The sequence below is a fragment of the Saccopteryx bilineata genome, chromosome 9 (assembly GCF_036850765.1).
Source record: "Saccopteryx bilineata isolate mSacBil1 chromosome 9, mSacBil1_pri_phased_curated, whole genome shotgun sequence".
Lineage (NCBI taxonomy): Eukaryota > Metazoa > Chordata > Mammalia > Chiroptera > Emballonuridae > Saccopteryx > Saccopteryx bilineata.
This window is the reverse complement of record NC_089498.1, coordinates 9,296,877-9,321,962: the sequence shown is the minus strand read 5'-3', so window position 1 is coordinate 9,321,962 and position 25,086 is coordinate 9,296,877. Positions and strand designations below refer to the sequence as shown.

Below are 25,086 nucleotides of genomic sequence, written 5' to 3'. Positions count from 1 at the left end.
GCCACCAGGCTGGTTGTGGGGGCCGGAGAGAGGGGGGCACCGAGGAGCCCCAGGAGGAGACCCCAGGGCACTGTTCTCAGAGGAGAGACAGTGGGGGTTTGGAACCTCGGAGCTGGTGCTGTGGCTGCTGTGCCACCAGGCTGGTTGTGGGGGCCAGAGAGAGGGGGGGCACTGAGGAGCCCCAGGAGGAGACCCCAGGGCACCGTCCTCAGAGGAGAGACAGTGGGGGTTTGGAACCTCGGAGCTGACGCTGTGGCTGCTGTGCCACCAGGCTGGGTGTGGGAGCCAGAGGGAGGGGGGCACCGAGGAGCCCCAGGAGGAGACCCCAGGGCACCGTCCTCAGAGGAGAGACAGTGGGGGTTTGGAACCTCGGAGCTGGTGCTGTGGCTGCTGTGTGCCACCAGGCTGGGCGTGGGACTTGGAGAGAGGGGGGCACCGAGGAGCCCCAGGAGGAGACCCCAGGGCACCGTCCTCAGAGGAGAGACAATGGGGCTTTGGAACCTCGGAGCTGGAGGGGCCCTTAGAAGTAACGCCCTCTGTGCTCTCTCATCAAACAAGCTGCGTTAGCTCAAGGTGACGGGGTCCCCCGCGGCTCAGCTGGTGGCTCCTAGCAAGGAGACAGGAGCAAGCTCAGGTTAGCAGGCAAGTGAGGCCGTGGGTGGGGGGGAGCAGGTGGCTGTGGAAACCCTTTAGGGAGAGGCCGCTGTTTGAACGGCCAAGTAGCTGAGGCCCAGGGGACCTTGGTGTGCCCGGGCTGGCCCTGGGCTTCCTGAGAACTGAACATGGCAGGTGGGAAAGGGGCAAGCTCAGAAGGAGCAGGTCCTGAGCTGCAGATCGAGAAGACTGGTCACCTCAGTGAGAGACAGGACACGGGTACCACTGTCCAGATGAGGCCAGCAGGACCCAGGGGAGGGCCAGGAGGCCGGCCCACCTGGACTTCCAGATAGCACACTGCGGATAGCACCTGGGCTCTGGGAGCCCCCCTGAGTCCTGGCACAGCGTGCTTTGTTTTACTGGGCCTCACTGATGTTGCCTTTTACAAACCGAAGGCAAAGACCCTCCACCAGCGGGAGAGACTGCGACTTGCTCTGCTGCAGCACTCGCTCCGTGGTGACTCTGCTTGCCGTGTTCTGACACCAGACCGCGGCGTCTCTGAGCGACGCCTGTAAGCGCACCTGTGAAACGGGCACGATGACGGCACGCACCTCACAGGGTGCTGTGAGTCGTAAGGGAGTTATTGCCAGCGTGACACCTGGTAAGAATTCAAGATGGCCACTGTGGTTTATTAATCACATATATCTAGAGCAGCTACAACCAACCGTCAGTCCGTGGAATGTTCCACCTTACCTATGTTCCTCTTGGCAGAAACACAGTAAAACAAGTACAAGTCAGAGGTTTGGACAAAGTAACTCACCAAATCAAAACAAAAAATCACAACCAGCCAACCAACTCACCCCAACTTCTCTTTACATGCAGGCACACACACAATAATAATAATAGCAATAATAATACGTTATCTGCTTCTGTGATCAGTGCTTAGAGGGTCAACAGAAAAACAGCTCCCCTCCCCCCGATAAATAACTGGGAATAAGGCCAATGAAAAGGAGCGACAAGTCCGAGGTCCCAGAGTGGCACACCAGAGTCGGGCTGTGTCCAGGCTCCCCTGACCCCCGAGGCCTCCACCACACCCCTTCTGTAAGAGCCTTGGTCTTCAAGAGCACAGCCGAGGCACCCCAATGTACTTAGTGAAGTGTTACGCAATCCATTTATATTCTAGGCTGTTTGAAATCAAAACCCCTCAATCAACTGTACTGTGAGAGTGGACCCAAGCCCCGCCATCTAGACCACGGTAGCTACGGGGCATGCTGACCAGTGTGCCAGCACCCACTGCTGCCAACACCAGCACAGGCGCCCAGGCCCCCACCAGCGCTCTCGGGTGTCCGTGGGAGCATGGCCTTGCCCTGGGCTGACACGGATGAGCCTGTGGCCACTTGGCACCGAGTGGGTTGGTGAGAACACCACCTCAGGGACCCACGGTGGCGACTGCCAGGCTTCTATAACTAAAACTGTTGTTTGCTGGAACTTTGACAAGGTAGTGGGAGATGAGTCAAACTCTCTAATTCATAAAATGCGCTTTAAGTAAAATTCCTCAGGTTGGTAGCTCAACTGGTAGCCCTGAAGGAGTCCAAGAGAATGAAGAAACCTCTGTGGTCCTGCCGCTGACGCCCTCAGCTCCACAGAGAGCTCCTGAGCCAAACACAGGGGGCACGCAGGCTGTGACTGTCAGACCATTTTGTATAAAAGCTTATATATTTTTTTAAAAATACTTTTTTTTCTTTTCAGGGGTAAGCCAAATATGGAATCATCCCATTTTACAGATGAGAAAAATGAAGGCTGGGAGAAAAGTATTTTACCTAGTGAGGCATTTGGAGGTGGGCAGTCCTAGTCCCAGGTTTTGGTTCTGGCCTCTAACTGTATGACCCATCTGAGCCTTAGCACTCGAACCTGACGGAGTCCCCACTTCTCCGGTACTGTGCTGCGAGGGTTCATGGAAACAACATGAGCATGTGGTGGGTGGCCAGAGGTCAGCTGTTTCTATGTCACATGGTTGGCCAGCCTCTGACTGTATGACCTGTCTGAGCCTTAGCACTCGAACATGATAGAGTCCCCACTTCTCCGGTACTGTGCTGTGAGTATTCATGGGAACAACATGAGCACGTGGTGGGTGGTCAGGGGTCACTGTTTCTATGTCACATGGTTGGCCAGCCTCTGACTGTATGACCCGTCTGAGCCTTAGCACTTGAACCTGACAGAGTCCCCACTTCTCCGGTACTGTGCTGCGAGGGTTCATGGAAACAACATTACACGTGGTGGGTGGCCAGAGGTCAGCTGCTTTTATGTCACATGATTCATGGGAACAACATGAGCACGTGGTGGGTGGCCAGAGGTCACTGTTTCTATGTCACATGGTTGGCCACCTGTTCTAGTCATCAGCACTGAGTGACCACTATTTGGGTCTTCTTGTCTATTTGTTAGTTTTCTTCACTTAAATGGAAAATTATGTGAAGATTACTCTTGTCAGGGGCCTCAGCTAGCAGCTTCCATGTCTGGCACACAGTAGGTCTCTAGCGTAACCTGAGGATGGTAGGAGGCCCCTTTGAGATGGAAAGGGAGCTAGAGACCCTTTCCTTAGAAAAGGCATGCGCCAAAACCCCCCAAACCCACACACAGAACTACACAGCTGAATACACATGTGCACGCACACATAACACATACGTGTAAACACACACACACACACACACCAATCTGCCTTTGATTTCTGGGGCTGCAGCCCTAGAACCCCTAGCTAGGCAGCTGGCCAACTATAGAACACAGGGACCCGAACACTTTCTAAGCAAGCCACAAGGTTTGCTCTGGTTGTTTGGGGCGATGCCGCCCCCCACGCCTGGGTCAACGGGGCGGGTGTCTCCCTGTAGAGTAATCAGCCTGGCCGAGTCGCCTGTGTGACTGTCCCCATCCTGCTGAAGAGGCTGCTCCCTCGCCATCTGTGCTGTGTGAAGGGGCTCCCCATGCAGACTTACTAATACTCTGAGATGTTGGGCCCATGTAAATATAATATAAATGCGCTTCCAACTCTGAGGCTTGTTACCAGAGGGAGGCTTGCTGAAATCACGCAGGGAGTTATCTGATATACTGAGTCAACAGCTTATTTGAAAAAGTGGTTCAGAGACAAGAAAGAAAGGGAGAAAGGAGAGTCCGGGAGAGGCTGGGGAGGGTGCATGGTGAACCCTTGGCAATGGCAGCTCCTCAGTCACACGGGACATCACGCCAGGCCCTTTCTGAAAAGGCTTCTATTTGAGAGAATTGGAAGCTGCTGATTGGCAGAAGCAGGTCCAGGGCCCCACCTCCCAGAGAGGATTTGCTTCCGTTAACCCTTCAGTAAAGAGCCAGGAAGGCCTCCTTTCTCCAGGGGGTAGTCCCAGGAAGGCTGGCGGACCCCACGCCTGCCCTGGGGGCTTCCCCTTGGGCATGAAGTGTGAAAAGGTTCACCAGAGCTTTTGGCTCTGAGCCTTCCTTGGGCCACTGACCAGCCTTTGGTGTCGGGCAGGCCTGGGTCTGGGTCCTAGTTCTGCCACAGATCAGCTGTGTGATTCGTGGGCAAGACACTGAACCTTTCTGGGCCTCAGTTTCCCTATCTGTAAGATGGGCATAATCATATTACTCCCCCGGCTCACATGGATCAGGCAAGCTTCTCCAAGCTTCAGGCCTCTGGTCCTGCTTCCATAATTCCTGCCCAGTCCGCAGGACCCCTGGCCTTGGCTGCATACATGTTTCTTTCACTTGACTCGGTTAAAAAGATTAGACCCATGGCCCTGGCCAGACAGCTCAGCTTGTCAGAGCACCATTGCAAAGCTCAGAGGCTGCCGGTTTGACCCCTGGTCAGGGCACATACAGGAACAGGTGTTCTTATCTCTCTCCTGCTTTCTCCCTCCCTCTCTCTAAAAACAAAAACAAAAAAACAACCCCCTACACTTTGGTCTTGTTCTACTATTTGGGCAATCGTGAATTAGGTGGGCTACATACTTGTTTTCTGGATTCGTATTAAAACAAACACATCCCTACTACAATGAAGACTGCCACATAGGGTAACGGCAGAAGCAACAGTGTCTGGCATGGGGCCTGGCCTGCATGTGCTCCATACATGGGGATCTGTCACTACCCTGCCATCGTCACTGTCACTCAGAACTGCAGGTGTGGATGGAGCAGCAGTGAGGCTGGTCTAGGCACCTGCTTCAAGAACCCTCCCTCCATCTGGGGCGCCAATCTCCTTCCTACCAAAGCCTGGACCCCAGCCTTTGCGCTGGCGTCCCAGCCTGGTTCCTCCTTCACCTGTTGCCCTCTCCTCCCAAACTACCTCGTGTCTGCACATAGTAAAAGCTGTCCTACACAAAGATAACATTTGTTTCAATGGTCTAGTTCTGCGTGAAGGAGGGAGTCGCCCCCAGGCCCCGCCCAGCTGCACACACTCTTCCCGGCTTCACCACTCCGCTCCCCCAGGTGAGCAAAGCCTGTCTTTCTAAGGGGGAAAAGCACTCCATCCAGCATTGCCTGCTTATTTGTCAGTTAGTTCTGCCTAGATGACTAACCCAGAATTTCCTAATTACAACTTCACCAGGAAGCTGTAACATTTTCACTGAAACAAACAAAAAAAAAGGGAAAAAAATCCAAATTCAAACTTCAGAAAAAATGCTCACCTTATAAAAACAAACACAAGCAAACAAGCCAGTCAAACAAAATGGGTGCTCAGTGTCCGTGGCCTGTGTATGTGCAGAGGAAACGGGCTTGGGTTGGACGCAGAGGTCCCAGGTCCAAGTCCAGAATCTGCAGACACCAGCAGAGTGATGCTGAGCAAGGCACTTGACCTCTCTGAGCCTCGAGTGCCTCATCTGCAAGTGGGGGTCCAGGTGGACCCCCTTGGAGGCTGCTGTGTGGAGGAAGGGCCATAAGGTGTGGAGCACCACGTGGCCACTTCTGGGCCGGCCCCTGACCGAGCTGGGAGGCAGGAGGAGTTGATCTGACCTTATCCCAGGCACAGGGAACCCGGGTCCTTTCCCGAAGGGAAGGGAAGGGCGCTGTCTCAGTTAGATGACGGCTGATTCCCACTGGGAGGTGCTTCTCCCTCCAGGGAGGGGCAGCAGAACTTTAACCAGAATTCCCAGAGACCTAAAGGCCTTTGAAACCCAATGGGCTCCATCTCCCACTGGGCATTCTAGGCATGGGGCGACACGTGGGGGGGTCCTGTGCCACCTTGGATAATACGCCTCTTGTAGGAAGAGTTGTGGGGAAGTGACAGCTTCCAAAGAACTGGGGTCCCCTCAATTTATTCCTAGAGAAGAGACTTGGGTCCCAGAACCCAATCAGAGCCTGACCTGGAGCCCCACTCAAGGCCCCGCATAGGCTCTGCTTGGTTCCGCAGAAACACTTGCAAAAGCAAGGTTTGCTTTCTAGTCTCCGCCGGCCCTGCTGGGGCCCCACAGGTTTAGGGAGAGGTGACTACTTGGGCAGAGGCGCCCGGGCGCTCCAGTCTTTTGACCCCTTGCTCCTCAGCCTTGCCAGCTGTACGTCTGCCCCCTGGGCAGGGCTGGAAGCAGGCGGAGCCTAGCCCCACTGCGGAAGCTGCACCAGAGCACCAGAGAGCCACTTCTGTGTCCCTGTTTGCGCTGGCGTCCTTGAAGGCAGCCTTGTCCAGGCCGTCTCACTCCTCTCCGCATGGGAAACAAACGCTTCTGCCTTCCAAGTTGAAGGGCTTGTTTAGCTGAGCTCAATTCCGGAGACTCTCACCCTGGCAACGGGTCTTTGGGGATTTGCATCTCATGCATCACAACAGGGGACAGCCATTCAGCAAGCTGGTGGGGGGGTACCCCACAACACAAAATCAATGTGCCCCTCCCCCCCAAGAGCACAGCCACCAAACAAAACAGAGTCAACAACAAAAATTTCCCACAAGCCCATTTGGCCTTGGCTGGCAATCAGCCAACCTGGAATTCAAACTTAATCAAACTTTCATGTCTCCCTTTCAAAGCTCAGGAAATCAGTAATTGGTTTTATAATTGAATTTTCTGATCACGTATCAAAGGAATGAGTGTGCCAAAGGCCAAGGAATGGCCGGGCTCCAGCGGGGACGCCAAGGCACTGGAGGTGGGAGGAGCGCTCGCTGCCGGTGGGCTAAGAATAGAGCCTGTTATTTATAACAGAGAAGCCAGTCACGTCAGAGCCCTGCCCTTACCGAGGGGTCTCCCCCAAACACCCAGGCCCAGGCCCTGCACTTCTGGTTCCTGCAGCAATGGTGGCAGGAAGGCAGGGAAGGCGGGGAGGGGACGGCAGGCAGACCATGTTGGCAGCACTGGGAAGTGAGGGGCCCCCCCGCGAAGGGACCTGGGCAGAGAGGAAAGGGGCCACGGTGGAACAGGAAGTGGGACGCAGGAGGGGCAGGCGGCGTCCAAGGTTTACGGCCCGAGTGACTTCGAGGAAGGAAGTGTTTCTGACATGAGTAAGGCAGCAGGAGAGGCCAGCTGCGTGCGGCCGGTGGGCACGGGTCAGGCTGCGTGCTGACGGGCCTTAGCCACCAGGGTGCTAACAGCTGCAGCTCAGCCCCTGTGTGCCCTCGCTCCGGGCCTAACAGGCTTCGCCTCATTCAGTCTGCACGGCAGCCCAAGGATGGCCATTTATCGTCTCATTTTACAAACCAGAAAAGCGAGCAGAGGTGAAGGAGCTGCCCCCTCGTGAGCCGTGGAGCCGGGCCTCGGACCCAGGACTGTCTGGTCCCGGAGTCCACAAGCTCAGCCCCTAATGCCACGCCGTCTCTCTCCCTGCAGAGGATGATATCACACAGCCAAACAGAAATAATTAGAAAGGGCTCCCAACACTCAGAGATTGAAGCTTGAGAGTCACCAAGTCAGCATTCATTAGTTAACCCACTTAAACAATGTTCCTGGCAAAGGCAAGGCGTAGACCGGAGAAAATATTCCCAGGACATATGTGGCAAAGAACTTGTATCCAGGATGTACCTCTAAAAAACTCTCACAACTCATTAATAAGGAGACCAACAACCCATTAACAGGAAAGAATAAAAGATGTGACCAGACACTTTACAAAGGGAGATACACAAATGGCCAAAAAGCATATCGAGAGTTGCTAAATACCATTAGTCATCAGTGAAATACAAACAAAAGGCAACAATGGAACACCACTCCATACAAACGGGAAAAGCTGACGTGCAAAGGACTGCTCCAGGGTGGATGACAGCGTGGGACGCGGGAACTCTCCTCCGTTCTAAGTAGTACCACCACAGGGGACAGTAGTCTAGAAGGGTCTTACAGCACTAACACAGCCTTACCATATGACCTAGCAATTCACTCCTGGGTACCAAGAGAATTTAAACGTGTGTCTGTACAAAACCTTGCACATCAATGTTCTAGCAGTATTATTCATATTGACCCTACAATAGAAATCACTCAAATGTCCACTGGCAGACGAACAGGTGAACAAATGGTCCATATTTGGTCACAATGAAGTGTCCAGGTGTTTTGGAGAGAGATGGCGCCAAGAATCCATAGCCAGGCAGAGGGGCAAAGCTTGCAGGCATCTAAATCACTCCAGGCTGGGTTTTTTTTGTGTGTGTTTTTTTAACACAAAGGCTTCCACGGTGGCTGAAGGGAGGACGGCAGCCTCTAAGTTCTGCAGGCCCGGTCCTGCGCCCAGCACGGAGCTGGTCCCCCACCCCACGCACACAGGAAGCGAGGGGCTCAGGGGGGACCGGGCCTGCCTGAAGCGGCCTCCTGCGTTAGAGCCAGAGCCAGACTCCCCTCGCAGAGCCCCGCCTGGAAGTCAAGCCCACTACAGGGCTGGCTCTGCTACTAGTTGGTGACTCAGCCTTTCTTTGCTCATCTGTAAAATGGCAGTAATAACAGTTATCACAGGACTGTTGGTACAGCTAAATGAGACAATGCAGTGTTTCCTAGTAACAACACTGGTAATTAACACCTACACCTACTGAGCACACAATACACGCCAGGTACCTGTCGGTCGTTTGACACCCTGGCCTAACCACTCTAACCCTGTGCTCTGTCAACATTACGGCCCCGTGCTACGGAGGAGGAAGGCGGGCGCGGAGGGTCAGGCAGCGCGCAAGCACGGAGTGAGGGCATCGAGGCAGCTGAACATCTGACCTTTCACCCCATGCAACATTCCCAGACTCAGTCATTCATGTGCCATCCCCCCCACATCAGCAGGGCCCTGAAAGTAGCCTCATTTTAGAGGATGATGTACATGAAATTATGGGCTTGATAGCGTAAATAAGCTTTTTCTAATATACATTAAAATAGATGTATAACCACAAAAGTAAAAATGAGTCTTAGATGTACCACTTAAAATAATCTCATATCCACCACAGAGTATCGTACTAGAGAACCTCTGCTATACATGCAGACATGCCTGGAACACTGTCCCCCACGTGGCATGTGGAAGGCCCCGAGCTGTCATCTGGAGGCTAGTGTCAGAGGGCGGGCCGGTGTCAGGGGGCGGGCCGGTGTCAGGGGGCCCCGCAGGTGTCAGGGGGCGGGCCTGTGTCAGGGGGCCGGCCGGTGTCAGGGGGCCCGCAGGTGTCAGGGGGTGGGCCGGTGTCAGGGGGCGGGCCTGAGTCAGGGGGCGGGCCGGTGTCAGGGGGCGGGCCGGTGTCAGGGGGCAGACCGGTATCAGAGGGCAGGCCGGTGTCAGGGGGCCCGCCGGTGTCAGGGGGCCCGCAGGTGTCAGGGGGCGGGCCGGTGTCAGGGGGCGGGCCGGTGTCAGGGGGCGGACCGGTATCAGAGGGCAGGCCGGTGTCAGGGGGCCGGTGTCAGGGGGCAGGCCGGTGTCAGGGGGCCCGCAGGTGTCAGGGGGCCGGTCGGTGTCAGGGGGCGGGCCGGTGTCAGGGGGCCGGCCGGTGTCAGGGGGCGGGCCGGTGTCAGGGGGCGGGCCGGTGTCAGGGGGCGGGCCGGTGTCAGGGGGTGGGCCGGTGTCAGGGGGCGGACCGGTATCAGAGGGCAGGCCGGTGTCAGGGGGTCGGTGTCAGGGGCCAGGCCGGTGTCAGGGGGCCTGTGTCAGGGGGCAGGCCGGTGTCAGGGGGTGGACCTCTGGGACAGAGCGGGAGGAAGGAGAGCTGATAGGCGAGGAGGCTACACCACAACTCTCACCAACAAGTGCATTTTCAGACTCGCTCCATTGTGCAGCAGAGAAGCAACGCTCCTTAGTGGCTCTGGCCTCCCAGCGCAGCCGGGTCCCAGTGAGGAGCAGGAAACAGCGCCCATGGAGCCGTCAGGATGGACCTCTCACTACACTAGGGAGGGGTTTCGAGGACCCTGAGGGAGTTGGTTAAACTCTACCTCTGAGCCCTGTGCAGGGGACTGGCTCCCTGGGACAAGAACATTTGGACTTTTCTTCTTGAGGTCACAGCTAGACGTTTCCCAGAGCCCTTTGCAGCTGGGTGTGACTAAGTGACCAGGGTGCCCCAGCCCCCAAACCCCCTGACAACCCGCCACGTGTTCTCTTTCCCTGTCTGCTGGCTTGTCATCAGTTCAGCAGAAGACCCTGAGGCGGACGGGCCGGCAAGGCCACAGGCCAGCAAGAAGGAGTCGCCCGCTGACTGCGTGGACCACAGCCCCCAGCCCCTTCCCTGGACCGTGATGTGACCAAGACACATTCCTTTATGGGTAGAGTCCCTGCGATCGGGGGTGTTCGTTACAGCGGGTGAGGCCAGGTGGGTCCTGGAGTGTCAAGGAGCTTCTGTTGCTACCAAGTCCCAGGGAGGTACCAACACTTTCTTAGTCTTTTCTGACAGCACGGGGCCCTCCCAGAGAAAGCATTTACCAAATAGGACAGCAGAGGCAGCTTGTTGCCTACGAGCCATGCGCCGTCAGACTCACCAGCGGCAAGTCCCGGCTTCATTTTATCCACAGGGTAGACAGGCTCCTAGTGTCTCCTGAGACGGTTCTGAAGGTGCAGAGGGGTCATCATGCAAAGCATCGCGTGCACGGCGAACACACAGCATCTGCTGGCCCCGCCCCCTCTGCCACACTCAGCCCGTGCCGCTGTGGGCACAGCTCAACGCAGCCTCAAGACCCCCCAAACCTAGCGATGCTGCAGTCTGGGTGCAGTTCAGGCTGTCAGCTGGGCAAGAGCCTGCTGGGAACGTGGTCCAGGTCCTGCAGCCCCAGGAGCGTGGAAGTCCCAGAGGAGAGCAGGCGAGACAGACGAGCAGGCCCCGCAAAGAGGGAGGCCCAAGTGAGGGGCAGGGCGAAGGGAGGGAGGCTTCGAAGGACACCACCAAGGAAGGGAAAAGACAGCCCGCAAAATGGGAGAAATACTTGCGAATCACATACCTGATACAGGACTCGTGTCCTGGCAACTCAACAGGGAGACAAACAACCCAATTAAAGACGGGGCAAAGAGTCTGAATAGACATTTCTCCAAAGATGGACAAATAGCTAAAAGCGCATGAAGAGATGCTCAACGCCCTCAGTCACTAGGGAAATGCAAATGAAAGCCACAGAGCTCCCACTTCACACCCACTAGGACGGCTGCAATGGAAACAAGGGGGATGATGGACAGGAGCGACCGAGAGAATGTGGACAAGCTGGAGCCCTGTGTGCTGCTGAGGAGAGTGTCAAACGGTGCAGCCACTTCGGAGAACAGGCTGACGCTTCCTGAGAAAGCTGAAACAGATTTCGCTCAGGACCACCAGCTCCCCCCTAGGTGTACACCCAGGAGAAATGAACACGTGCGTCCACACGAAGACCCACCAACACATGAGCATTCATTTTATGCATTGTTACAGTAGCCCCAATTATCATGAAAACAACCTAAATGTCCATTAACTGATGAATGCATGAACAAAGTCGGGTACATCCAGACAATGGAATATTATTTGTCATCACATGGATGAACCTTGGAAACATTACGTCAGGTGAAAGAAGTCAGACACAAAAAAGTACCTATTGTGAGATTTCACTCATATGAAGTGTCCAGGAAGGCAAATCCACAGACGGGCAGTAGGTCAGGGTTGCCAAAGGGGAATGAGGGGCACTGCTACTGGGTATGGCGTTTCTTTTGGGGGTGCCCGCCCGCTGTGCCCAGCGGAAGAGGGGCCAGGGGCCAGGGGAAGCTGCACAGAGCGGCTTTCAAGGGGCATCCCTCTCAGCGTGTCACTGTGACTCCCGTGTCCCTTCCTGCACAGCCCCAGGCCAGAGGTCGCTGTTTGCACCCCGTAGTGGAAGCAGCTACGGCCCGGAAGGAAGCCTGGGAACAAACTGGCTCCAGCAGTCAGCGTCCAAGCTCATTCTGGGTCTCCACAATCTGATCTGAACAGCTTCCTGCTCTGACTTCACGGGCCATGCCGGTAGGAAGGGGCAAGGAGCTGGGTTTCCAAATACCCAGGTCTAAGAACGGCCCTGCCACGACTAGCTGCTCGGCTGTGGGCAAGGCATTTGAATTCTCTGAGCCACAGTTTCCTTATCTGTAAAGACTGGTTACACCCTCCTCACAGATGGGAGGTCCAGAGCTCAAAAAATACGGGGTGAAAGGGGTTTACTCTGTGCCAAACCAGGGCTGGGTGCTGGGAAACAGAGGTCCCTGCTCTCATCGGGGCTCGTCACAGAGCTATGTAATCACTAAGGAAGGGCCTGTATACATACTAGGTAAGGTCATTACCAAGAGCCACATCAGGACCATGAAGGGTAGATATTCTTAACAGGAGCATAACAGATTGAATGTGTGTGCCCACCCAGAAGTCTTGCGTGGAAGCCGTAACCCCAGTGTGGCTGCATTTGGAGTAAGGAAGTACTCAAGGCTGAATGAAATCATAGGGTAGGATCCGATCTGACAGGGTCAGTGCCCTTACAGAGACGTCGGAGAGAATACTTAGGAAATGCCGCGTGAGGACACCGAGAAGGTGGCCATCTGCAAGCCAGCGAGAGAGCTCTCACCAGAAACCAGTGGGACCAGGACCCTGATTTTGGACTTCTTGCCTCCAGAACTGTGGGGAAATAAATTTCTATTGTTTTTCCTACATAGCCTAGTCGATGTTTAGTTTTGGCAGCCCAAGTAGATTAATGCAAAGAGCTTATTACACATACGAGTGTGCTGGGGACTGTTCAAGCCCTTTACATTGTCCCAAGTGTAAGGCAGTTACCGTTGTTACCCCCACTTTAAAAGAAGCAAAGAATAGATGGGAAACTTCCTCCAGGTCACATGGCGGGCGAGCAGCAACATCGGGCTCCGCAAGGGGGGAGGTGGCCACAGAGCGTCAGCCGGAGCAGTCTGCTCGGTGCCGGACGCAGGAGTCCAGCCTGTGAGCTCCCCACATGCACGGACTGGGAGAGTCTCATCCGCTGCCAGCCTGGCACTTGCTGGGTTTTCCATAAATGTGGAAGGAAGGATGGAGAGAGTGCCAGGCCAGGACGTGATGACCAGGGAGTCCCGGGGCACCAGGGGCGCCCACTCCCCCCACAGAGAGCAGTCTGCATCCTCTCACCTTATAGGTGTGTCTTTAGACACCAACCCCGGGGAGTCCAGGCCATTGGGCTGCACTTCTCAGTTACTCTGGCTGGTTCCTTCCATGACTCAACTACACCCATGGGAAGCCATGTCCCACATCTGAGGATGTTGTGGCCCCTGGGACTTCAAGATCCATACAGTCAGCTGGCCAGGAGACCCAGTGAGAGCGCGTATTCTGGGTTTTCAAAGAACCGCCCATCCAGCTACGAACAAAGCTGGGCCTGAACTCAGAATGCACACACTGTCCCCCGACTCTTCTTAGGTCAAGGCTTGGGGAGGAGGAGAGGGCCTGGCTGGACCTCTGACCCCTGACTGCCAAGCTTGTAGGACGCATGGTGTGGGGCTGTCTGCAGGGAGGCTGTACTCTCTGGCTGCTCCTTGAGGTTGGAGCTCCTGAGAGGTACCAGACCTGGAGGCTGAGGGCGGGGCTGAACAGTGACCGCAGCAGGAGGGGCCCCTCAGGTCTGGAAGGCTGGACCACAGGCATGCACTCAGCAGAGACAACTGGCAGACAGTCCAGCACCCCGTGGGCAGGTGCCTGGCCCTGAGGCAGAGTTCAACGGAGCACCCCCCGTTGTGGGCCAGGCACTGTGCTGGGTGCTAAGCACTGATTCAGACACGAGCTCATGTGGGCCCAGCCCTGTCCCCTTATGGTCCAGCAGGAATGCAGACCTTGATCAAATGCTCACACACACACGTTTTCGAACGTGACAAGACCCTACAATAAGCACCCAGGGCTCTGAGAGTGTCAGGTTTGGGGGGTGGGCAGGAAAGGCTTGTCAGAGCAGGTGACAGTAGAGCCCAGTTCTGAGGGGGACGGGTGGCGGAGAGTCTGCAGAGGCCACGCTCCCATGGAAGCCCTGGGGCAGCGAGGGGGCAGCACTGAACGCACCAGGAGCAGAGCTGGCGGCAGGAGCAGGGACTCTGAGCGCAGGGCTCTGTCCTGAGGGCCCAGGGTGACACTGGGGGCTTTCAGGCAAGGGATTAGCTATGCATTTGTAAAAGCTCACGCTGGTTCTGGCATGGGGCACAGATTATGGGGAAGGAGAGAGGAGATGGCTGCAGCTGTCCGGGGCCTGGCCAGGGAGGGGAGAACACGCAGGGTGTCTGTGGGATATTCACTAGCAGCATCTCCCACTGCTCCGAGCTCTGAGTGCCCTGACGGTGCCAGGGGACATCTGCCTATGTGCTCTGCGCGTGGGGCGTGGATCAACGAAATGTGTGCAGAATGCTTGTGACAGTGCCCAGAGGCACCCCTGCCGCTGCACCCCCACCCTCAGCCCGCGCCGTCTGCTCCGGCAGCTCCTGAAATCCACCTTCCCTCTCTGCACCGCCCAGGGAGCCTTCCAGATTGATCCGACCGAGACTGACAGCTTCCCATGGCCAGCCGTCCCCCTGCCGCCTGGTGACACGGTTACCCTTGACACAGATGCCCCAGCAGTGGCGCTTGACAGCGTTTTTCTGCCTGATTTAGTGGCTTCTTCCCTGTGGCTCGGTACTCTGTGTGTGCCCGTCCACGCCGGCGTGCCCATCGGGCCGGGACGGAGCCCATGCTTAAGTGGGGGCGGAGGGCTCCCTCCAGTGTGGGCAGGCCCTGTCTCTGAAGTTCGGGTTTCTCTTTCTTCTGGATACAAAGGGAGAGCCTTGTGCTGCAATCACCTACACTTAGCAATTAAGTGCTGCCAAAAGAATTGATAGAACTTTTTAGAATTTATAGAACTGAAATAGCAAGGGGTGAGTGGAGGGGAGACCTCAGAAGCCATCGGGTCCCTCAGAAGGACTCTGTAGGTCCCACAGTCGGAGGGAGCCGGGCTGAGCCTGGAGCCCACCTGTTCGTGAAGGGCACGTGCTCTGCCACCAAGCTGAGGCCTGGTACAACTCCAGTCCAAGATGGACCCTCACCTGACAAAGGCCCCAGTCCCTCGATGCTGAGTGCCGGGGACCCCAGGAAGAGTGGGCTCCTTCCCCTCCAATGCCAGAGTCACTGAGGGAAGACTGGCCCCCATACTGACCTTTCTCCCCACTGGGCTCTGTTGCTGGTGAAAGTAAGATGGGCAGGCTCCCCCCCCCCACCCCATTTACCCCGAGAGCAAACAACCTCCTTCCAGACGGCGGGCTGGACTCTCCTCTTCCCACCCAGTGTGGAAACTACGAGAACTTGGTGCCCAGGGTGTGCTCTGGGTGTGCTTCCTGGCACACTGCAGAGGGGGACAGAGGAGCAGGCTTTCTGTGCGCTCGCCCCTGGGCTGGCAAGCCCCCAGGAGCCGGGGAAGGGGCAGACTCAGCCTCGCCCAGGGCAGCGAGGCCCCCAAGGCTGAGAGCAGCGTGGCCTCATGGGCCAGCCGGCTGGGTGAGCGTGCTGCAGATCAGAGTCCACGGCTGTTTCCCTGGACTCATCAGTATGTACTATGCACACAGCTCAGTGCCTGGTCCCAGCTGTGGCTCCCAGTGACTTTCCCGGTGGGAAAGCCGAGATGGAGCACATGTTCCCGCATCCTCATTAGACTGGCTAAAAGCACACACTCTGGGCCCCACTGCTGGGGCTACGCCCGGTCCACAGCCATGTGACCTTGGGCTGGCAACCTCCCCGTGAGCTTCAGTTTTCTCCTCGGTAATGCGTGGAAAGACTCCTAGCAGCGCAGGGCACGGTGAGTGTGCGAGCGTGCACACAGGCGCCAGGCTGCCTTGCCCTGCGCTCCTGGAGGCAACGGCGTGCAGGCGAGGGGCGCAGTCCTCGAGGGACAACCCTGCAGCCGCTCCCACTCCTGGTGGCAGAAAGGAGGTCACTGGCCCAATCTCCGGTGCCTCACTCTTGTTCCAGGCTGCTCTGCTCCACCAGTGGCAACAAGAGAAGCAGGAGGCGTGGCCTGCCCTCCGACTGCTGGGGGAGACCCGATGTTGGGAGGCAGGGGGAACGGAACGGGGACCCTGGAGCAGGGAGAGCAGAGCTGGCACTCTTACTGGACAGTGGACATGGTCCTTGCTTCCTCTGGGGACAGGAGAGAGGCGTGTCAGGGGAAGAGAACCCCTCAGCCCAGAAGACAGGGGACCTCGCTCCTGTCCCCGCTCTGTGTGACTTGCTTCCTCTGGGGACAGGAGAGAGGCGTGTCAGGGGAAGAGAACCCCTCATCCCAGAAGACAGGGGACCTCGCTCCTGTCCCCGCTCTATGTGACCCGTGGTGTGATCCTGTGCGTCTCTCCTCACACTGTGCCTCAGTATCCCCTTCTGCAAAAGGAGGGACCTGAGTGAGAGCAGCAGGTCCTGGGGAAGGGTTATATAACTTAACAGGACGACTCTAAAAAAAGTTGGTGAAAGTCTGGCTGAGACACACCCACAGGCTTTCTTACGGCCGGGCTCTGAGTGCCCGCGACCCTGTGACCTGCTCTGTACACGACGGAGGGGACACCGCCCACCTTTCCAGACGCACCGGACCAGAGGAGCGAGTCTCGCCGATTGCCCATGGGCCCATGTCTGAGGGACCCTGGGCTAGGAGAAGGTCTGTGATGCTTCCAGCACAGACTGAGGGGGATTCAACTCCAGCAGGGCTGCCACAGACCACGAGGGACGAGGGGCGGGGACACAGCGGAGGGGAGCGCGGGGAAGAGCTAGCTGCGGGGGCTCCGGGCCTCCAGGACGCTGGGCCAGACGGAAGGCTCTGCGATGAAGCTGCCGGGGGCTGCGGCCAGAGCCCCGGGCAAGGGCTGCTGTCTGCACAGGGAGGCCACCCTTCCTTGCCGGCACAGAGGAGCTGAGGCTCTGATGCTCTGAGTCAGGGGAGAACCACGGGGCCTTGGATACAGAGGCGACCTGAGGCGACCTGCATCACACAGCAAGGCCCGGGGAGGGTGCTCGCGACGACCCTGCCCGTCACGCAGCCTTCTGGAACATGGCTTGTCAGGGGCTCTTCCCCGACTCAGACACGTCCTGCCCCGTCACGCAGCCTTCTGGAACATGGCTTGTCAGGGGCTCTTCCCCGACTCAGACACGTCCTGCCCCGTCACGCAGCCTTCTGGAACATGGCTTGTCAGGGGCTCTTCCCCGACTCAGACACGTCCTGCCCCGTCAGGGAGACTCTGTCCTCCCTGACCGACACTCTCGGCCTTCTACAGTGCGACCCCCTCCCTTCCTCCCTGTGCTGCCGGCTAGAATGGACGGCTAGAGCAGCCCTCCAGCCTGAAACGGAGGCGGTGCCCCTGAGTGTGACGGAGCAGTGCGACCCGAGGGCCTGACCTGGGTCGTGTCTGGGCTGCTCAGGCAGAGGAACAGGGCGTTTTGCTCTCATTTATGTCACTGTGATTTGGGGCTTTGTTACAGCAGGTAAGGCTGTTTCCTGAGTGATATACAAATGACGTTATTTCCATTTTGCACACGAGGAAGGAAAGAGAGGCTGGGGGTACTTAGGGAACCTGCCTGAGGTCACAGAGCTAGAAAAGGAGCCCCAGCTTTGACTTGTGCCTGTCTGACTCCGAGGCCTGTGCCCCCTGCCGGCCACACAGCACTGCACTTTGAGGACGTGACTAGTCCTCCACAGGGCGCTGTAAGTGATGGAGACCTCACCTCGCCATCAGCTTCAGGCGCAGAGCTGACTCCTAGGCATGGTCCTGGGGGGGACCCTACTTGGGGGTTGGGGCACTTCCCCATCTGGGTGACAACCACAGCCCCTGAAAACAGTGGTGGAGCCCCCAGCCCGGGCCTGGGTCCCTGCGGCCACCCTGGGCCGGGAGAACTGCCTCCTTCTCCTTGGTCAATTGTCATCAGGGGACCAGCTGGCCTCCACATCAGGCAGGGAAGGGCAACAGGAAGGAGAGAGGAAGGAAGACAGAGGGGTGCTCCAGGGAGGGGGTGCCCACAGAGCTGGGAGAGCTGGGCCTCATTCGGCAGTGAGCTATTTATTCCATGGCTGGGCCCTGGGGGCCGCAGACCAGAGAAATTGGGGGAGGGGATTCTGGTGGTGAAATGCCCCAAATCCTCAACTCCTCATACTCCTCAAGAAGCCATCATCTGCTCCTGGGCTGACGGGAGGGGAGGAGGGAGAGAAAGCCAGATGCTAGCGCTGGCTGATACGTGCTCGCTGTCCCAGCCAGAGGGCTGTGCGTGTCAGTGGTATTAGTATGTTCACGCAGTGCTTGGAGGAGTACGTTGCATTGCAAGCACGTGCGTGGCATGTGGTTGCCAGAAGTACAGAACCATCCCTATTTTACAGATGAGGAAACTGAGGCCAGGGCTAAGGGTTGAGGGAGTAGGGTTCAGAATGCCCAGAAAGGGCTGAAGTCAGGGTTGGGGCTGGGGGTTCGGCAGCAGCTCTCTGGATGCGAGAGTCTGGAATCAGAAACCAAACCCAACAGGCAGTTTCCCCTGGGCCGTTCCTTCTCATACCAGGAAGCCCTCTGGCAGCCAAATATTGCACCCCCTCCTTACGGTGACTGGTTCAGGGATGGGCATGTGATGCATTTAGGGCCGAGGAGATGGGAGCTCCCCCGAGCCCCAGGTGGCTGCTCAGGGAAGAGAACACAGGCACCCCTTGAGTCTCAGGGTGCTCATAGGTCATCTGTGGGGACCAGGTGGAATGTCCTCCGCTTTAACCACTGCCTGAGAGGTGAGGGGGCGGGGGAAGACCACACAGCTGCAGGGCAGGGCTGGGGGCGTGTCTGAGCTGCCCAATGGGGCCTCACCTGCAGCTGCGCCTCGCCTAGGGACCGCCCAATCCGCCCACCAGCTGACATGCTTTTTCCTAAACTGCTTTATTACTTGTGACCCAAAGTGTCCTGGCTCACCCAGAGAGGGGTCTTTGGCTGGCAGATGGAGAAGGGGAGAAAGCTGAGTAAGCAGAGGGTGAATGTGTGTATGTGGCTGTGGGAAGGGCAGACAGGTCCCCGTTTTCCTAGGGAAGCCGACCTGCTCCCCCTATGCACGCGCACAGCAGGATCCCTCCTGGAGAGGGACTCAGATGCCACCTTAGCCGTCCACCAACAGTGAACCTCTGACTCATACACAGCCCCCACCCCTAGCTGTCAGGAAAGAAGCTTCTTGGAAATGAAGAAGGCCACCTTCTCAAACCAGAATGTGATCTCTGCCCGAGCTTGAGAGCCCTGCCGTTTTCCATCTTTGTCGCCAGCCTTGCCGCCCCGTGCACGGTCTGCCCTGGGGGTGAGTGCTCGGTGAGTATTTGTGAAACGACTAACTGACCAGCCAGAGAAGAGACAGTGAGGGCCCATGCTGGCCGGCCGGGTGATTCGAGGCAGCCGGGTGAGATGCGGAGGCAGCTGAAGCGTGACTCAGAAGCCCAGGGCTCCAGTCCCGGGTCTGCCACGTCACTCACTGAACAAGTCCCTTCCCTGTTCGGGCCAGACGGGGCCTACGTGACCCCATCTACAAAATGGAGCAGCAGACTTGGATCGTCTTCAGTGGAGTGTCAAGCTGTGTTAAGCTGGGCAGGCGTAGGGACAAGGCAGAGCTGGCCCTGGGCTGTGCGGCTGGAACAGCCCGTGGCCCAGCCTGTGGCAGGTGTGTGCACTACCACCCAGCAGAAGGCCCGGCCTGGCCCCGGGTTCGGGCGTGGGAGCATGAGGCCTTCGTCCGTCTCCTCCCCTAGCCCCTCATCAGACCTGACAGCCACACTGAGCTTCCTCCAGGCCCCAGCCAGGGAGCAGCCTTGCTTTTGTCTCAGAATCAGCGCAGACCACAGGTGAACGGCAGTGCGCCGTGGAGATGGAGCACAATATTTTCATGATCAAAAAAGAGGTAAGTGTTCTGAGCCCCACTGTGTGACTTAAATGTCAAGATTTCTTCTACCAGAGGAGATCCAATGACATTCTGGAAACTAAGGGTGAAATATGATTCTGCTTCCCCAAAGAGCTGCCATTACCTTTGGGGGGGCGGCAGGGGGCGACAGTTCTAATGAAGAGCGCTGGGTAGCGACCGCGCCCAGCGGGACCTTCAGCCCGTGCAGGTCAGTGACCCTGGGCAGCCAATGAAGTGCCTTGTGCCTCTGCTTCTAACTTGAAAAATGCACATGACACCTGACCCGTTCCTCACAGTAGATTGCTGAGAGGATAATTCACCAATGATGTACAACCAATAAAGAAAAGAACATATGCTGACAACTTCCTGTGTCAAGCAACGTCCTAAGCATTTTACAAGCATTGTCTCATTTAATCTTAGAGCCCGAGAACAAGGAGGGTATTAACATTATGCCCATTTTACAGACAACAACACTGAGGGTGGAGGAAGGCAAATAATTCACCCAGGGCCACAGAGCTTGTGGTAGAAGTGGGAACTGAATGCAGCCCCCTACTTCTTGTGTCAGATATCGTACTAGACGAATAAAGTCTATATTTTGTTCTTTGAGGACTTGATAATTTCGTGAGAGAAATAGGCATATGCACAAATGGTGAAAAAAATGAAAACAAGAGTATTTTCAACTAACCAAACCCTCACACACATTCAAAGCTATTTTCCCCTTAGCTTACAATATATTTTATATATACAGCTGTGTGTGTGTGTAAATTTATTGACACAGGATGACACTGTCCATAGTCTTTCTAAGTGAAGCTTCTAGTCCTATAACTGTCCAGGCTCCCCTGTCTTCTCATCTGTGGCCGAGTTCAGGACAGTCCAGCCAGACAAGTTTCTCTGCTTTTGTGATGCAGATGTCGCCGGGCCAGGAAAGGAGGAAGGGAAAAGACTCAACTTTAAAAGGTTAACACAATTTACATAATAATGCGCAGGACTGTTAGAAGGGAGGGAGGAAGAATTGAAGGGAGGAGGGAGGGAGGAAAGGACTTAGAGAAGGAGGGAGGGGAAGAGGGGAACTAGGGAGAGATGGAGGGAGAGGAAAAAAGAGGAAAAGGGAAGAAGAAATGAGGAATCAGACGAAGAGGAAGAGAGGGACGGACCCCTTATAAGCAGAGAGAAGGGGGGGCAGATGGAAAAGGGAAGGGAAAAGTGGGGGAGAGAAGGGGGGGCAAGGCACGCTGGGGTAGAGGGGGTCTCTGGGGAAGTTGGGGAGCCCTGCAGCTCAAGAGAGTGGGGTGGGGCAGACTCGTGGCAGACAGAAAGGCTGTATGAGGAGAGCGGAGGGGGTTGTCCTTTGGGTCCCTTTTCATATTTTTAGAGAAACTTGGGAAAAAATCTGGGACTCTTAATGATTTAATATTTTGCCTGATCGTACAGTGCCTGTTGAACTGGGACTCTGCTCTGGACCTGAACCACGTTATCATTTCACTAGGGTCATGTATCCAAACTATTTATGAATAGATGTGGTACCGCATGACCTTGGGCAAGTCACTCAGCATAGCTGCACCTCGTTTTCTTTTCACTTGTATAATCGTGACAACAATAGCACCCACAGCACAGGGAGTTGTTGCTGATAGCAATTTAACTCATGCTTAAAACAGGCCCTGGGAAATAAAAAACTGAACATTTCAGTTCCGCGTCCGTCTACTTGGGGGTCGCTCCCACCTGCACACCCAGGCTGTTCAAACCACACGCACCACATTCAGCCTGGCCCCATCTCCTCCCTTTCTGCTGGAGGTTCACCTTGCTGTCCGCGTCCAGGCTGGTCACACTACAGTCCCAGTTTCCTGATCCTTATCCTTTTGCCCCATTAGCCAGTCACCAGTCCCCTTTCTTTCGTTGCCACACCACTGAGCTGCTCTCATTTCCACCCCGCCCCGTGGGCTCTCTCTAACTCTACTGTGTCCATGGACTCCCCGCGGGGTCCCCACTCGGCTCCTGCTCTCCCTCCCTGCTGTGCGTCCCCACCGTCCTACCTAAGGGCCGCCTTGGCCAGGGACCCTCACAGAGGGCCCAGGGGCCGGCTCTGTAGTCCTTAGTATACCATTTCCTAGCAACTCCCAAGCAGTCATCTCTCTAGTCAGGATCATAAAGTGAAAAACAAACAAACAAACAAATAAAAACACAAGAACAGTTAGTGTTGTCCAAAGCTGAAGAAGGCAAGCACTCCAAAGTCACTGACTTCTCTGGGTCACAGTCAGGGCAGGAGATTGGGAGGAAGAAGTGTTGGGCATGCTAGTGAGCACACAGCCTCTAGGAAGATCTTGAAGGCTGTGTGTGCGCGTGCGTGTGTGAGTGCACACTTGCGCACACACAGTGCACCCATGAGCCCTTTGCACTCTGTCTGCCCGCTGGTTAGCCGAGATCCAGGTGCCATGCTCTCTCCTCGGCTGGAAGGGAGACAGAGAGCAACAGCCTGTGTCCCGTCTGGGTCTGAAGGTCAGACCCGGCACTCCTGCTTTGGGCTTGAATGCCTGAGTTAATTACAATGAGTCAATACATTACAGTATTAGGTGGCAGCTAGTAGCTGCTCAACAAAATGCCAGCTGTTTGTTAGCACTGTGGCCAGTATTGTGAAAAGAAACGAAGCCCTGTAACCACCCTGGCAGCTCTGATGGTCTGAGCGGGCATTTGCTGACTGTCCGCTTTCTCCGGGCACCACCCCACTGTGTTCCCGGCCGCCAGCACGGTGCCCGCATGGAGAACTATGAGGCTGCGGTGAATGCTTAATGGAGACTAAGTTGGAGAACAAGCAGTGGCCCTCCTTCCACAGGCCCTGGCTCTCTACTCAAACCAAAGCCTGGTGTGGGGGGACGGCTGGGGGGAGAGAGCCAGCTTCCGGATTCAGCCTCCCACTCAGCCTCCCGGAGGAGCAGGGGGCAGGCCCTCCTGCTGCGCCCAGCTTCCCACCCCTAGGCTGGCCTGGACACACTCCGTCACCCAATTCCCCTGCACCTGGAGGAGCCAGTGCCTACGTCGGAACAACTCCGTACCATGGAATTGGAATTTTGTGCGTAAACTATTGCACTTTACATTTAAAGCTATCTGTCACAGAGGGGAGGATTGTTTTCCTCTGTGACGGAGGTGATTTTTAGCAAAGACAGGATATGCGTGCAATGTGCAAGCAAATCACACAGTAATCAGAGACCACGGCTCTCCACCCAGAGGCTCCACATGGACCCACGGCTCGGAGGCCTCTACTGCAGCCCTTCCACGCTCCGGGTCACAGGGAGAGGAATGCTGGGGTTCACAGTCCCACCAGGGGACAAAGAGCTGCTTCTGGATAGAATTCTCTGAGGCTGTCTTAACTTCCTCCCTTTAATTCAGCCTTGCCAGTATGGCTGTATCAAGTTCAGTCTTACAGTTAATGCAGATGTTTGCAAATAAGTGGCTTTTATGTACTTATTGCATCCAGTTATCAGATGCCTGGAAACTCAAGTGAGAAACAGTTCCGGTCCTAAGACATCTCAGACTCCCCCCTGGGAAGCAGAAAACACATCCCCGGGTGCGGATGCGAATGAAGAGTCGATTCACGTGGCCGCCACCCCCACCCCGCCCCAGACAAGGCACAGAAAGCTCTCTCAGGAGGGCATGGTGGCCAGGTCAGGCTGGTAGATTTAAGAAACATTTTTTTCTGTTCAAGTTAATGGCCCAAGGGCAAGTACTGGGCAATGTTGTGCGGGAGTCCCAATTTAGAACAGTCACCATCCCTTTCTCATCTGCACGCTAAGCCCTGGAATTTGCGGCTGCTGTCTTTGCCGGCGACTTTGCTGGGAAGTCTGCCCACCAGCAAAGGCCCTGTTTGCCTTTGCCAGGTACGGGCTGGTGGGCCAGCTCAGGTGGGGGAGTAGCCTTCTCCCTCGTACACAGCACGCCTCTTCTTGTCCCCGTAAGGCAGCCTGGCGTTACTATGAGGACGCAGCAGGGTCCCAAGACAGGCCCTCTGCTCGCTGTGCCCTGGGCTCAGCGGCCTACCTTTCGCTCCTTGTCGCCATATTCGATGCCCAAAGTGTCCATGGCCCGGACGATGGCTGCCAGGGACTGGATGGTGTTGCTGTAGACGACAGGCTTGTACTGTTTCACGTCTTCTCCGGAGAAGCCATCTTCGTGGATAATCCTAGAGAGAAACCACACACAGCACATCTGATGAGTGCACTGTCCCTGCTGGGCCCAGAGCGTGCGGCCCAGAGTGCCCGGTGTGGGGAGCCCCCAAAGCCAACCTCCCGGCTGACCCGGCTGAGGACTGGGGGGCCCGATTTGTGCTGAATCACTGAGTTGCTGCCTTTGTGCTGTAAGATCTGAAGGCAAAATCTACCCGAATTACTGAAAATTAACCTGAAAAGCAGAAGAGTGGAAAAAGAAATTCAGTCTTTTTATATTCTATATATATATATATATATATATATATATATATATATATATATTAAAGAAACATCAGTTAACAAGGTATTGATAGTACTTGGAGGCACTCAGGACGGGCCGGACACATACCACATTCAATACATGGTAGTGGCTAAGCCATGGGCAGGGTCTCAACTTAAATATCCACTGAGGGGTGTCCAGTTAAAGACCCCCCCGCAAGAAGCCTGCACAAGAGTAATGCATTGCTTTCCCAGAAGTTAAGGGGACTCACTCAAAACGAACCACCTCCATCTTTGACAACAGAAAGGTCAATGCAAGGGTGCCCCCTACTTTCTCATCCCTGGCTGGGGTCTGACCATCACGTCACCCTTATTCTGGTGGCTCTGCAGTGACACATAGGCCATGGAAGTGACATCACAGTTCTCAGAGGCCGCGTGCTTCCTGCCCTCCTGTTCGTGGGTTCCTCTGAGATCAGGGTTAAGGCTGCGCATGTCCTAATGTCCCTTCTCCCTGCAGATGGTGGCCGCCCAGGAAATGCTCACTGCTGACAAGGTTCCGGACAGAAGAGGACGTTAAAAGAGGGGATAAAGCCAAAACTTTGAAAGAATCCTCATAGAATTAAAGTAATTAAGAAAGAGCGAATGCATTTGAAAACGTCCAACATCGGTCATGCCCTAATACACAGTGTGGACCCTCCTGTGGTCCAGGTTTCCAGCCCGAGGCTGAGCACCGTGTAGAATGTGCGCGTCCCCGCGTAGCAGCCAGGCTGCCGAGGCTGAGCGCCGTGTAGAATGTGCGCGTCCCCGTGTAGCAGCCGGGCTGCCGAGGCTGAGCGCCGT

At 56.0% G+C, this 25,086-nt stretch overlaps 1 protein-coding gene across 2 annotated transcripts in view; it reads right to left on the bottom strand.

Annotated features, from left to right (window-relative positions):
- GNAO1 (G protein subunit alpha o1) overlaps positions 1–25,086 on the bottom strand; it is a 142,824-nt gene that overhangs the window by 42,436 nt on the left and 75,302 nt on the right. For both annotated transcript variants that reach the window (XM_066244060.1, XM_066244059.1), the window contains exon 3: positions 23,861–24,002. In XM_066244060.1, the coding sequence (XP_066100157.1) occupies positions 23,861–24,002 (142 nt within the window). The remainder of the gene's footprint in view (positions 1–23,860; positions 24,003–25,086) is intronic.